At 40.8% G+C, this 13553-nt stretch overlaps 1 protein-coding gene across 5 annotated transcripts in view; it reads left to right on the top strand.

The window, feature by feature from the left end:
* SENP1 (SUMO specific peptidase 1) overlaps positions 1-10377 on the top strand; it is a 61493-nt gene extending 51116 nt beyond the window's left edge. For 3 of the 5 annotated variants that reach the window (XM_008003034.3, XM_073020672.1, XM_008003033.3), the window contains 5 exons: positions 4163-4366; positions 5211-5290; positions 6226-6310; positions 6834-6929; positions 7925-9182. In XM_008003034.3, coding sequence (XP_008001225.2) covers positions 4163-4366; positions 5211-5290; positions 6226-6310; positions 6834-6929; positions 7925-7987 — 528 coding nt within the window. In that variant the 3' untranslated portion in view covers positions 7988-9182. Of the gene's footprint in view, positions 1-4162; positions 4367-5210; positions 5291-6225; positions 6311-6833; positions 6930-7924 lie in introns of all 5 variants that reach the window. The other 2 variants (XM_008003035.3, XM_008003036.3) reach the window with 1 other exon arrangement.
* Positions 10378-13553: the final 3176 nt, after the last annotated feature.

Raw genomic sequence — 13553 nt, 5'->3', positions numbered from 1 at the left:
GAGAGAAAGTCTCACTATATTGCCCAGCCTGGTCTCAAATTCCTGGCCTCAAGTGATCCTACCACCTTAGCCTCCCAAAGTGCTAGGATTGTAGGCAGGAGCTCACGCCCAGCTTTGTCTAGCATTCTAACTTTCAGAATATATATATATATTTTTTATGGGAATGGGGGGAATTGGTAGTGGTCATAGTTTGATAATTGTTTCCAAGGAGTAGTTAAATTTGAGTGATGCTCAGTAAAGGGAGGAAACAGCCTGCAAAACATTTAAGTTCAACTAGACAAACCTAGCCTTAGGAATAGGTTTTCCTTAGAGAATAAAAGCTGATTGCATAAGAAGGAAAAAAACTAGGCAAAATGAAATAAATTAGTTAAGTGAATATGATGAATCCACCATGTGCTTGTACACTTATGTGTGGAATAAAATGATCAGAACTAAAGTTTTCTAACATGACTCTTTGGCATCCACATTATTATGGTTTATCTCTTTGAAGTGTTTCTCAATAGAACTAGCCCTGATTAACCAGGGATTTATGGAAGGTCACATGGAGAATAGTAGTTATTCTCCATAAATGACTCCATTAACATGTTGCTTGCCTTTCTCTAAAATTTTAGCTATAATTCTGATAATTTGTTCCTTGAATTGGCATGTGAGAAAAATTCTGTGTGCATGTTCGCAGTGAGGGAAACCTGCCTTTCTGGTTTCTGTAATATGACTAGGTTAACTCCTATGAGTGAATGACCTGACCCACTATTCAAATGCTGCTGTTCAGTTAGTCTTTTGGACTTTGTGGTTGACAAGGGTAAATTTAATTTGAAAATCAGAATGGGGAGGTCAAGGTGAAAATCTAGAGAGGTAAAATTGGAAAAACGGCTTTTGTCCCCCCAAAAGTTGTCTTAATCTCTGCTCAGAAGTATTGTCATGCGCAGGCCTTTTAGAACATTTTTTCTCAAGCTGATTAGACAGGTTCAAAGTATAAGCATGAGAATGGCTAAAAATCAAGACTTTACTGGTAGTGAAATATTTTATTTCTAAAAACATGAGAAAACAATAGTTTGGCTGGTTTACTGGGGAAGAAGGAAGATGCAAATAGCATTGGTCATTTATGTCATTGTGGTAACATTAAGGAAAAGGGGATTGAATCTTTAATTTGAAAACATTGTAGGCGTTTCTCTGAAAGAAAAGCTTTTTTCAGCTTCACCCTGGCAGCTCTTCAAATAAAATCTCGGAGGAACAAGGCACTATAAACAACCCACCCATCCCTAAACATGACTGCATAGACAAGTAGTTGCTTATGGCCAAGCCTGCGAAGGCAGCAGGAAGGGCAGCTCCTTAAGCACCAAGAGCCACAATGAGCAAATAGAGGCAAGTGTGGGTCCCAGAAAAGGTGACAGGTGGACTAACGTTGACAGTAGTCCTCAGATTGTGGTATAATGGCGAGACAAACAGCAAGCACAGGGCTGATCTACTTTTAGCTCCTTATTTCAAAGGGAATTTAGGATCTGCTGATGCTAAGAGAGTCTTGTTTGAGTAAAGGGCTGTTGCCAACTTGGCGTAGGGGACCGTTGTCTTCACAAAATGCAAGCAAATGCTGTGACCATCACTGCTCCTCTTTCATCTTGAACACTGTGATCCCTTCTCTCATTTCTTTTTCCTTCATCTTCAGCCCTCCTCTGTGAGATGACATGTAGGACTTCTTTGTTCTCTCTTAGCTTGTTTTTTTGGTATGATGGTGTCTTGGCTGAACTGTGGCAATTTTCCTCATTTGGATGGAGTAATAGCTAAAAAATTGAGGAGAAAGACTTGAATCTAAATTCTGTCTGAGATGTCAGATTTACATTCTCAGCTAATGTGGGGAGCATTGAGGTCACCAAACTCCCTCCTACTGGGATCTAGGGGAAATGAAAAAGAACCCAGATCATTCCTTAGAGCTAATTAACTAGTTGACTTTGGAGGAGGCCATTTCCCTCTCAGTTGAGAAACTTTGGTTGGGTGCAGCAATGGAAGAGGAATTCTCAAAAGGGAACAGATACCATGTCTGATCACTGGGGTTCTCTGTTCTTGTTCAACTGTGTTGGTCTTGAGCTTTCTAGTGAACCCTCTCAAGGTGAAAAAACAAGCAAAACTCAGGCTGTGTAAGTCCAGCTAAGCTTCCTTGGTTTCTGGAACTCTTTCCTCTTGAAAAATAGAATAGTGATGTATAGCATGACACTCATTTATGTCATTCTTTTTTTTTTCACTTCAGACTTACAATTCCAGAGGTAATCTCTGATAGACACCTAGGGGAGATGTATCTCCATGGCTGTCAGGTGCTTCACCGTCCTTATCTCTCTGCCTGGTCCCTCCTGCTTCAGTCGTTATTTCTTGTTGGAGTATATAAGCTGTCTGCCCCATGGAAGGTTTCACTTACAGTGACTGGCAGGTCATTTGCTTATGTCTTGGGTTGAAGGGCTTAACCTATAACGTGGCCAACATTATAAGATGGGTAGAAGGCCAGAGGAATCAGTGAATTCCTTCTTGCCAATTTTTCCTCATTAGAGAACATAGTTTACAGCCTAGAAATCTGTACTTGCTGAGAAGATCCTACTGCATTTGTGGCTGCCTTTAGAAACCTAGAGGCATCCTTTAGCACCATTATCCTGAGGGGCAGAGTTAGATTGGAAACTTATAGTTGAGAAATACCTGATTCTAATTGTGTCTTGATTAAGTGTCATTATCTATAACAACTGAGCTCCAGTTATCTGTTGGGCATCACACTAGGCAGAGAATAAGCCATAACCTGAGTCCTTTGGGCTGACTGGGCCTGTTGCTCAGTCATCAGAGCTGCAGAGAAAACAGTGTCTTTCTTCAGTCCTAGCCTTTCCCACCTCAGAGTTCTGCCTCATGGCGAGTGTGGTTTCCCCGCAGCTGCCTAGGCATCCTCATCTATAGGCCCTTTCTCTGGTCTAGACCATGCTCCGGTGTGTTCCTGGCAGTGTTCCCTGCTGCCTACCCAGTATGTTGTTGCTTACTGTTGGGCAGTAGCTCACTGTTCTGGCATCCTGGTGTGTAAATATTTGTCAAAGAACAGGGGCATTTTCCCATTCCCCAAAAAGCATTCTGAAAAATGTGCCTGTTTTCTTAGTCATATTTCCAAGCCGTGGATCAGTTAGCCCATTCATTCCTTGCAGTTGACAGACACTGGCGTGACCTCAGCTGGCCACATAAAGTAAGTATGCAGTAACTTCCGGCACAATAACTTTCAGGTTTTAGTACCAAGAGTCCTGGACCTAATGGAACCATACACAACACAGTCACTATTAGAGAAGATGTTGTTTCATTAACAGAAAGAATCACACATCTCCCCACTCAGGCATTGTAATTTCTTTCCACACTTGATAGTGAAGGCATAAATGGAATCAACAAAGATGAGAAAGCTAACCATATAGATTCTGGGGTAGAACTTTACTCTTCATGTTTGTGACTTGACTTTTAGGTCTCACATAAGGTAGGTTTTTATGCTTCCATGTGTGCCTTTATATAAAGGTGACGTTGCTGAGCTACTATCAGTTTACAGGTGTTTTTCTAATATAATTGATGGCTTCTCCTGTCACTTAGTTCTACTTGCGACCAAAAGAGTTTCCTCTGAGAGTTGAAAAGGCAGTCTCAAACCGTAGAGCAGAGTTTTCCATCTTTGTGCAAAAACATGTGGCTCTGATATAAAGTGTGAATTCTTGATTTTAACTTGACTAACACTAGGCTCTAACTGAGCTCAGTATCTACTTAAATTGCTATCACAGTTCCAGTAGGTAAAGGTAACTGCTAATGTACCTTATTAAACTGTTTGCATGCCTTCCTTTCCTTTTCTATAAGCCTCACCTTCTAACATCCCTGTCTTTCTGCAGTCTTTTGACCTAACCTTCAGTCTTCTTCAAGCCTCGCCAGCGTCTGCCCATTGGTACTCCCAACCCCATAATATATGTCAGCTTTTTCTCTTTTCACTGTTTATAGCACTTCAGCCTTCCCCCTTCTAGTCAGAATTTGATTTAGAGAAATGAGTCTGTTGGATGTTGAAGACTTAATTCAGTTTATTAGGAAACAATTACATATGCTATTCAATACAGCAACTGCAACTGCTTTGAAAGGCTAGGCCTGAGTGTCTAATAGGTGTAACTTCTTCCCACAGATCATCAATTTCTACATGAATATGCTGATGGAGCGAAGTAAAGAGAAGGGCTTGCCAAGTGTGCATGCATTTAATACGTTTTTCTTCACTAAATTAAAAACGGCTGGTTATCAGGCAGTGAAACGTTGGACAAAGAAAGTAGATGTATTTTCTGTTGACATTCTTTTGGTGCCCATTCACCTGGGAGTGCACTGGTGTCTAGCTGTGAGTACCCCTTTCATTTTTGATAAAATGTAAAAGCTATGTAATTATAGAACACACAAAGGGTAGTGAGTAGTAGTTCTACATTTTCCCTTGATTGTTGAGAGAAAGAGTGTTTAGTAGTAGGTTGACTAAAATCAGATAGATCAATGAAGTTCCTATCAAGATTGGGATATAGATTTTGAAGAAAGCTATGGAATTTCCTTTTCTGGAAATATTTAAAAGAGAGTTATAGGGTGTCTAAGCAGTCTTAAAGGAAGGCATGGGGGGAAAAAGTGACTTATTAATGATGCTGCCACTCAGATTCTGTGACTGTTATTTTCAGCCTAATCGTGACTTACCTTGCATACTTGGTAATTTAATATTTTTATGACTCTGTGAGCATTAGCCTAATGTGTTAATAAAACTGTTTCACAGTCTGTTTTGGATTACATTTGAAAAGCATAAAGCTAAAAGGAACTTCTCAATATAAAGAAATAAAACCCAGAATCTGCTCACCATCTTTCTGAAACTGTGGAAATGATTTTGAGATACTCACCTTATATTCCCTGAAAATCATGTAGTTTCTTCACTGTTGCCCACTTTGCAGAGGGAGAGAATGAACATTAGAAAAAGGCTTCACAGCAGTAATGGGGCCACCCGTTGATCAGTGGCATCATAGTTTTATGTGAATAACCCCTTCATTTTTTTTCTCTGCAGATTAAGCATAATATAATGCAAAGTATCAGTCAAACTTATCATGATTTTGTAGGAAGTCTGGCAGAAGGTTCCAAAGGGCAGGAAAGAGAAAAGCTTAAACCAGTTTTCTTCACTTCATAAACACTCAGATTTTTTTTCTTATTCTCAGGTTGTGGACTTTAGAAAGAAGAATATTACCTATTACGACTCTATGGGTGGGATAAACAATGAAGCCTGCAGAATCCTCTTGTAAGTAGGGAGTTGAGGACAGAAGAGTTTGATATCGGGTATATGTGGTGTTTTTCCAGTAATAGAACTCAGTTGTTTGATACCTTCAGTGGAGTGATTGATAAAATCTTCATATTAAGTAAAAATGCATATTTTGTGTCTAAGTAAGTTTAGTTTAAAAACAATACCAAAGTAAGCCCTAATGGGAGCAATTACTATCCTAATGCACTAAAATATAGACTAGATATAAAGATATAGATGCTACTTAGAAATCATTTAATCCGACCTCCTCATTTTTCAAATGAAGAGACCAAGGCCCACAGAGGTGCCTTTGATTTGCCCAAGTCCTATTAGTTAGTGGCTCAGGTGGGAAACCAGAATGCAAATCTCTTTATGCTCCACCTGTTTCATTTTCCAAAACACCTATTCCTCACTGTACCACTCTGATGGCCAGGAGGAAGTAGATTCCACAATGGTAAACAGTTTGCACTTAAGAGTGCTCTATCGAAGGTATACTCAATACATTGTTGATTTGGATTTAATTTTTACATAGGAGAACCAAGCCAACAATAGTAAATAAATACCTCAGTAGTGCCAGAAAAGCACTTTTCTTCCATTAGATTGAGTTCTAAAGGACCATATAAACCAAGGAAAAGAATAAAAAGAATCGTTCCTCAGAAGGAATGGTAGGTAGAAGGAGCTTAACTAGTATAGGCAGAGGTCATGTTCCTTTTGAGTTGACAGAGTGGACATTAGAAGAGGCAAGCTAGAAGAGGCAAGCTCAGCTCTGGAGAAAACTGAACAATCCGGGGATTTCTTGCCAGCATTATATACTCTTTTCCTCAGAAGAGCAGATGAAACAAATTTGTTCCTAGGGATTGTCAGCTGCATTCTTAGTGTGGCAGCTGTCATCCATGTTCTGCACTGCTTGTCTCATTCTCTCCTGATACCTTTAGGCAATACCTAAAGCAAGAAAGCATTGACAAGAAAAGGAAAGAGTTTGACACCAATGGCTGGCAGCTCTTCAGCAAGAAAAGCCAGGTACTTTTCATCTTGATGAAATAAAAATCCTAAGAGTAGGGTATCTGGGGAGGAAAGAATTTTACTGCTTAATTCCCAGGGATCACCTGTCTTAGTGTCTAGCCTGACTTCAGCTTGGTTGGTTGGTTTCTGGGGGAGGATAAATTAAGCTATCCGTAGGAAAACAGTGTGTTTCTTATGTAGAACTAGGTTTGCTAAATGCCCAGATATTTTCCTAAGCTTTTCACTCCTAAGGGGAATGTTTGCTGATTATTTGGCCTCTGGGGGAGGAAGCAGTTTTTATACCTTTAGGTGCCATGGAAGTCTGAGATAGTCTCCAGTGTGATTACTATGAAGTACATAGACCTGACTGGAATGTTATATTTTGTTTCTTTGAGCCTCTGTTGTCCTGACTGAGGGGGCCAGAGTCATCTGTTTATAATTTAGAGAAACCTGTATAATTTATATCGTTTCGTTCTTATTTTTAATCTAAGAAGGAGAGAAGCTTGGAAAGATGTCATTTTTGTTTTTGTTGGTCTTCCAGGAAATTCCACAGCAGATGAATGGAAGTGACTGTGGGATGTTTGCCTGCAAATATGCTGACTGTATTACCAAAGACAGACCAATCAACTTCACACAGGTGAACTGAGCCTTCCATAGGGAGCTCTAGGATTACTTTGTCTCCAAGCTGCCCTGTAGATGTTTTTCTCTCCAGTTCTCTTTAGGGGCCTCTGCCCTAACCTTTAGCGTGCTTCAGCCCATGATTCATAACACTGATGGTTACTGCCTGAGCCACATCACAAAAGAAAGAAAATTAGTGATAAACCACGTCCTGGGTTACCACACCTCGGTTATTGTAGTAAAAGTTTCCTGGTTAAGAGCAGAACCTTCTCTGCCTGTCTCCTCTACCTACTGTAACTTCTAAAGAGAACTGGGACCATAGCAAGTTTCTTTAGTTCCCTTGCATTCCGTTAGTAGTCAGGTTTGGGAATAGGCCATACCTCAATCTCTTAGTGTAATTTGTTATGCTGCCCCCTCCCCTGACCCCTCACTTGATGAATCTGGTCAGTCTTCTATTAGAGAGTGATTGGTCATTTCTGTCCATGTGGTCCCTCAGACCAGAGTGGATTGAGACTAGAGATTATGGTTTATTCTGATGTGTTCTCCACTTAAGTCTTTTACTTCTGTTTGAATCAGTGGCTTTACCAGATTTTTCTACCATAGCCCTTTGTCTAGACCAGCCTGAGCTGACTCTTGAAGTTCCCTTAATTCTTCTAAAAAGTGAATTTTTTATTTTTAGGCCTAGGCTCATATCCTCTTAAAAGTTCAACATAGAGGACTTATTAGACACCATTCTCAAAATTCTTAGAGACATGTGGGCACAGCCTGGGGATTCCTGGAAATACCCAGTGTAACTTCTAAGGCTATAACAATGAAAAATAGCAATAGAAATTACAATAGAAAAAATAATGAAAAGAAAAAAACCACATGTAACCAAGAATGAATAATTTAAAAGACCAGAAATACAACTGAGACTGTTTGTTGAAAACCTTGCAAAAGAAAGAAGTATGGGGAAAGGAGTATTAGGTCTAGACAAAAGCATTGAAAATTAAGGGTGTCTCTGTGTCTCTACAGCAACACATGCCATACTTCCGGAAGCGGATGGTCTGGGAGATCCTCCACCGAAAACTCTTGTGAAGACTGTCTCAGTTAGCAGACCTTGACCATGTGGGGGACCAGCTCTTTGTTGTCTACAGCCAGAGACCTTGGAAACAGCTGCTCCCAGCCCTCTGTTCTTGTAACACCCTTGATCCTGGACCAGGCCCTGGCGAGATGCATTCACAAGCACATCTGCCTTTCCTTTTGTATCTCAGATACTATTTTTGCAAAGAAACTTTGGTGCTGTGAAAGGGGTGAGGGACATCCCTAATCTGAAGAGAGAGACTGCTTTTCACTTCTTCAGTTCTGCCATCTTGTTTTCAAAGGGCTCCAGCCTTGCTCAGTCCCTAATTATGGGACTGAGAAAAGCTTGGAAAGAATCTTGGTTTCATATAAATTCTTGTTGTTAGGCCTTACTAAGAAGTAGGAAAGGGCATGGGCAAAAGGTAGGGATAAAAACCACCAGCATATACAGGACATACACACACACCCACACACACACACACTTTTCACGATGTATAGTCAGGAATGTGACTGTAAACTGGATTTTGGGGCACAGACGTAAGTCCCCTCCTCCAGGACCTTTCCTATTTATATGTCCCTATACAAAATCCACCTGCTTTTATACGTAGCTGTTTTATCACCTGTAGCTTCATCCTATCCGGAGGCACAGCACATGAGCCCTGGACAGGTCCCAAAGTTCCAAGCAGTCCTTTCCTTAAAAGCAGGGGTTTGCATGTGCTACCAACACATGATATGGGGAAGACCCACCCAGGGAGCGGTTTCAGTGGTGCAACAAAGCACCACTTTTACTGTTGCCTGCTTCTGACCAAGAAGAAGAAGGACCTTAGTATTTAGCATAAAATTCCAGCGTTGGATGAATGCAGGTCTAGTTTGGTCTGTGGCTAGTTTAAATATGTTTCTAACCACAGAGAATTTCATATGTATACATATATATATACATATATATGTATATATATGTATAAAATTTCACAGGGATATGCTATTTTTTTCTTTTTTAAAGACTGAATGTGTTCACCATTTAGCCTGTAGATTTATTTCCATTTTCCAAATTCCAGCACACAGAGATCCCAGCCCCTATGAGTAGGGTGTTTGTGGACTACCTAATGGAATATTTTGAGGCCTGGATGAACTTTGCCATATGGGTAGAGGTTACAGAGGGGGATGATATTTTCAGCTAAAAAAAAAACGGGTGGAGCTTGGACTGATCAACTTGAGATTTTAAAACTGCTATTCCTTTTCTTTCTAGCATCTCTCCCCACCCTCTGAGAGCTCCTCAGGCTTAGATAGTGATCAATGCCAGTGTCATTTTGTACTTAAGTTCCAAAGTAGGAACATTTTATACTTTTTTCTGTATTGTAATAGGTAGTTTTGTATGAAATCTTTTCTCCTCTCCCCTTGTACCGCATTCTTTCCAGCATTGTGCTTTTTCCCTGGGCTTATTTGAAGATTTTACTGTTTTATACAAGCTTGTTTAGTACATTTTTCTATGTTTTACCACAAGTTACAATTTGAAAAGAAAACTATTTTTTTTAAATATTCCATTGTTAACTGAATGTTACTGTTTCCACTCCAGCAACTACATGTCCTACCTTCAACTGCCTGCCTTTTGGGGAAAGACCACCTTTTGTGTGCTTGTTTTCTCTCTCTCTCTCTCTTTCCCTTTCTGTTTCTGTCTCTCTTTATTTTTCTTTCTTTTTCTTTGTTTTGAGTTTTCTATAGGAAATAAATAGCTTTCTATATATGAGTTGCTGGGGACCTTCACATTCTCTTTTAGAAAGCTGTGGCATGCAGGCTCATTGCAGGACTCCTGGAATATTGTCTAGTTCTTGGCATTTACTGTATGTAAGCAACAACTTGAAAGGTGGCAATATGGTATAGATTTGGACTATAAATCAAAAGACCTTTTTCAGGTTCTTTCACTATTATCTGGGGGACTCAGAACAAGATTGTTCTCTGTATTTATTGTTTGTCCATTTAGATAACATCTGTCTTACCTTCCTCACAGACTTTGTACAGACCAAAGCAACAAATATTTATTGCCATGTATAGCAGAAAATGAAACATGCAACAAAAGCACTTTGAAAAATATATAAGGAATTGTTGAGCCTGTCTGAATTTGGGCCCCCTTTCTGACTAATGCAGTTTTGCACAAGGTAGAAGTTAGTGACCCTGAGACCATCTTACCACCCTGGACCTGGTCCAAATACAGACTTACACAGTGGACCATTCTTTCCTGAGCTAGCCAACAGGATCAGGAGTAGTATCTGGAAACTTTCCCCTTTGTTTAGGGGTAGACTTTGATGACCAGGAAAAAATATATATATTTCTGCATTTTATGGCCCAAAGGCATGTTATTAATGTCTTATGTAATTTGCTTTAAACTAAGTAAGACTTTTTCCTCCTGTCTTCCCCTTTCTCCTGTGTTCAGTGTTCATATTCACCTGCCTTCCCTAAGAAAGGAATATTTAAGGGATGATACACACTAGATGCCAGCTATAGAGATCTCAACAGAAACCATAGACCCAAGAATCACTCTGAGACCCTGAACAGAGAATACCAGATAGACCTTTCTTATCCATTTGAGAAACACATGGTCTGAGGCACAGAGGCTAGTTACATCCCATTTGTCACCTGGGACCCACCATTGCTCCCAGGAGTCCTATTTAGGGTTGAATGTAAGAGTACTTTTCCCTCATCCAGCCTGGGGAATTTGTGTCAACTGACTCCTCTATATGAGATGCTTCATACTTCTATGTGGAATTAATTTCTGTATTCTTTAGCCACTGTAATCATGCTGGCATCTTCTACCCACTGCCCCCAGCAATGTTAGCACCAAGATCCTGAGGTAGAAACACAGATAACCTAGAAAAGCACTTCCACCAACCCCGTCCCATAGCCTGTCCATTACTGCCTGGTTTTACATGGCCCTTAAGCAGCTCTAGTGGGTAAAGGGGGAAGAGTTCACTTAAGAGCCCCAATGTTTTTAATGTTGCAGCTTCTGGTCCTGTGCCATCCCTCCGGCTTTTCAATATGTCTTGCTGGAGTAAGAGAGAGGACTGACACCTGCGGTTTCTTTTTGTTTGGTCCACCTGGATAGACCAACATGAGGTGGAATATGATGCTTTCACCCTGGGAGTTCACATACCTAAGAGAGTCGGAAAAAGAGGTGTTAGATTATTAGGCCCTATTGTTAAACAGGCCACGTGCTAAACTCCTGGGAAGGGTACCTTATTTCCCTGCCCAGGAGCAATGCATCCACAGCTTGGAACTTCAAAAATATGGGAAGGGACAAAGTTCATCCCAGCATCCTTTATTATAGTCTAGGGCCTTGTTTTACCTGTACTGACTCCTAACATCTGTCTACTAAGAAAACACACTACTATTCCCAGCTTTGAAGGTGGAGAAGGAAACATGGGACAGAGGGTTATGCGGGTCACCTGTTAAAATAAAGGATACTTACGCATACTTCCTTTGTGGGAGAGAAAAGAGTGGCTAGGAGGCTTTGATCTGGAGAGGGACCTTGAGGAAATGTTATTGCGGGCTATCTCTGGCCTGTCAGGGAGATGGTAGGGATAATTCCAATTGTGTGAATGGTTGGACCAGGTGTCCGGGGGCCTTATCAAAGTCTTAAGATTCTGGAATGGTATTAAGCGCCACAATGCTGCTGGGAAAGGGAAGTCAAGGCAGAGATTCAAAGTTAAATTTTTAAGGCCACTGGCTTAACACTGGCTTGGTTTTAGAGTTAAGACGACAAGACCTTAGCTGCAGACTTTTCTCCATTCCAATCTAAGGAGTAGCCATCAATTCCTTACTTCTGGAGATTGCCTTATCCTTTGCAGAACACAAGTGCTAGGAAAGGAAAGTGTGGGAGAGTGGCACACAAGAAGTCCAGAGTTCAGTCCACTGGAGACCCCTCATTCAATTTACTTTTATTCTTTTCACAAATACCTACTGAGTAATCATACGCAAATCCCATCTCTTTGATGCCTTCCCTGATCACATGATCTTAAAATCTCTCATCTGGACATCTGCAGCCCTTATAATCAGAAAATAATATAAGTCCACATTGTCTTTGTATTGTAATTCACCTTTTGCATCATGAATGAACTGAGACATGTAGCCACCAAGGGCAGGTAAATGATTTAGTGCTTTTCTTTCGAACCAGGAGTAAAAGCTGTTTCTTTCTGACCTGCCAGTGATGAGGTAGAGGTAATTATTCAACATTTATTTAGAAAGACAACATCGTAGGCCAGGCACAGTGCCTCACACCTGTAGTCCCAGCACATTGGGAGGCTGAGGTGGGAGGATCACCTGAGCCCAAGAGTTCGAGATCAACCTGGGCAACACAAAAAAAATAATAATAAAAAAAAAAGTATTGTGGAGGGTGGAGGAAGGAGGACTGCTCATGGCAGCCTGCAACCTCCTTTGTGGTCCCAAATTGTTCATCTCTGGCCTCAAACCTAACGCCTCACTCTACCCTTAACAAAAACACCTTCCTCAGCATTTAGCATGCTCTTTGGGGTGGGTGGGGGTTCTCAGTCTCTATCCCAGGGTCCTCGTGGAAGTATTTTCTCTAACTACACAGCTTTCTGTTAAATGCAGTTTCCTCCATCCTTTTTATTTCTGGTGATATTGTGCATCCCTCATAGATTGAGACTGAGTCTCTTACTTCTAGGAAGCCCCTTAGGCTAGGTATTTTACAAGCATGTGTTTAAGCACTGGGCTTAGGCACCCTGAAGGGTAGAGTGAAAAGATGGTTTGACTATGGAAATAAAAGGCACCTTGTCCTCAGGGTTTTATAGCCTGCTGACCTTGTTCTGAGGATCTTAGAGTCTGTATTAGAGTCTGTAGACCTTATAGTTAACTAATTTAGGAAAGGCTAAGCAAACACCAAGTAATACACCTTATCAAGAAGGCAGACTCATAGCCTTGTAGTTCCATACAAAGCTAGAAATAGAGGATGAAGGGGCAAAGGTGGAGATTAGTCAGGGATAATGTTGCCTTTATCTGCCTGTCTATATGATTCTTCCTAATTTTTAAAAAGTTGACTTATTTAAAATAAACTGTGGATCTTACTTTCTTGCTTTGACTGGAAACTCCATGGTAAAAAGGACTTGGTGGTGTTTGTCTCTCTGTCCCCCTGTCTCTATGACTGTTTGCTCTGTCTCTGTGCCTGTGTCTCCTGATCCAAGCTGGACCAGTGATTGGATCCTCGGTGTGGTCTGGATTTCTGAGTCCACCCCTTACCCAGGAGTCTGAATACTGTTCATTCATTTATTTCATCCCATATACCTGGAAGTGAAGACTGGAACGCAAATAACATGCAAATTTGTGGCTCTTTGGCACTTTTAAAAACCAAACCTGTCTGTGGAGTCTGCCAAAGAACTTTCCTGAGGCCAAACACACCAGTCAGGACTTCCAACTCACCCTGCTAACTGTGGCCTTGTATTCTTGCTCCTCTCCTGCACCCCTTTCTTCTCAATATAACTTCAAAGTGAAGTGCTTGCCACTTTTCTACCTGTAAAACTCACACTCATGACAGTAAAACATAAGCAAGCACCAACTTCTCAAAAATCTATTA

The sequence above is a fragment of the Chlorocebus sabaeus genome, chromosome 11 (genome assembly GCF_047675955.1).
Source record: "Chlorocebus sabaeus isolate Y175 chromosome 11, mChlSab1.0.hap1, whole genome shotgun sequence".
NCBI lineage: Eukaryota > Metazoa > Chordata > Mammalia > Primates > Cercopithecidae > Chlorocebus > Chlorocebus sabaeus.
Note: the sequence above shows the minus strand (reverse complement) of the source record. Positions and strands in the feature narration are given on the sequence as shown.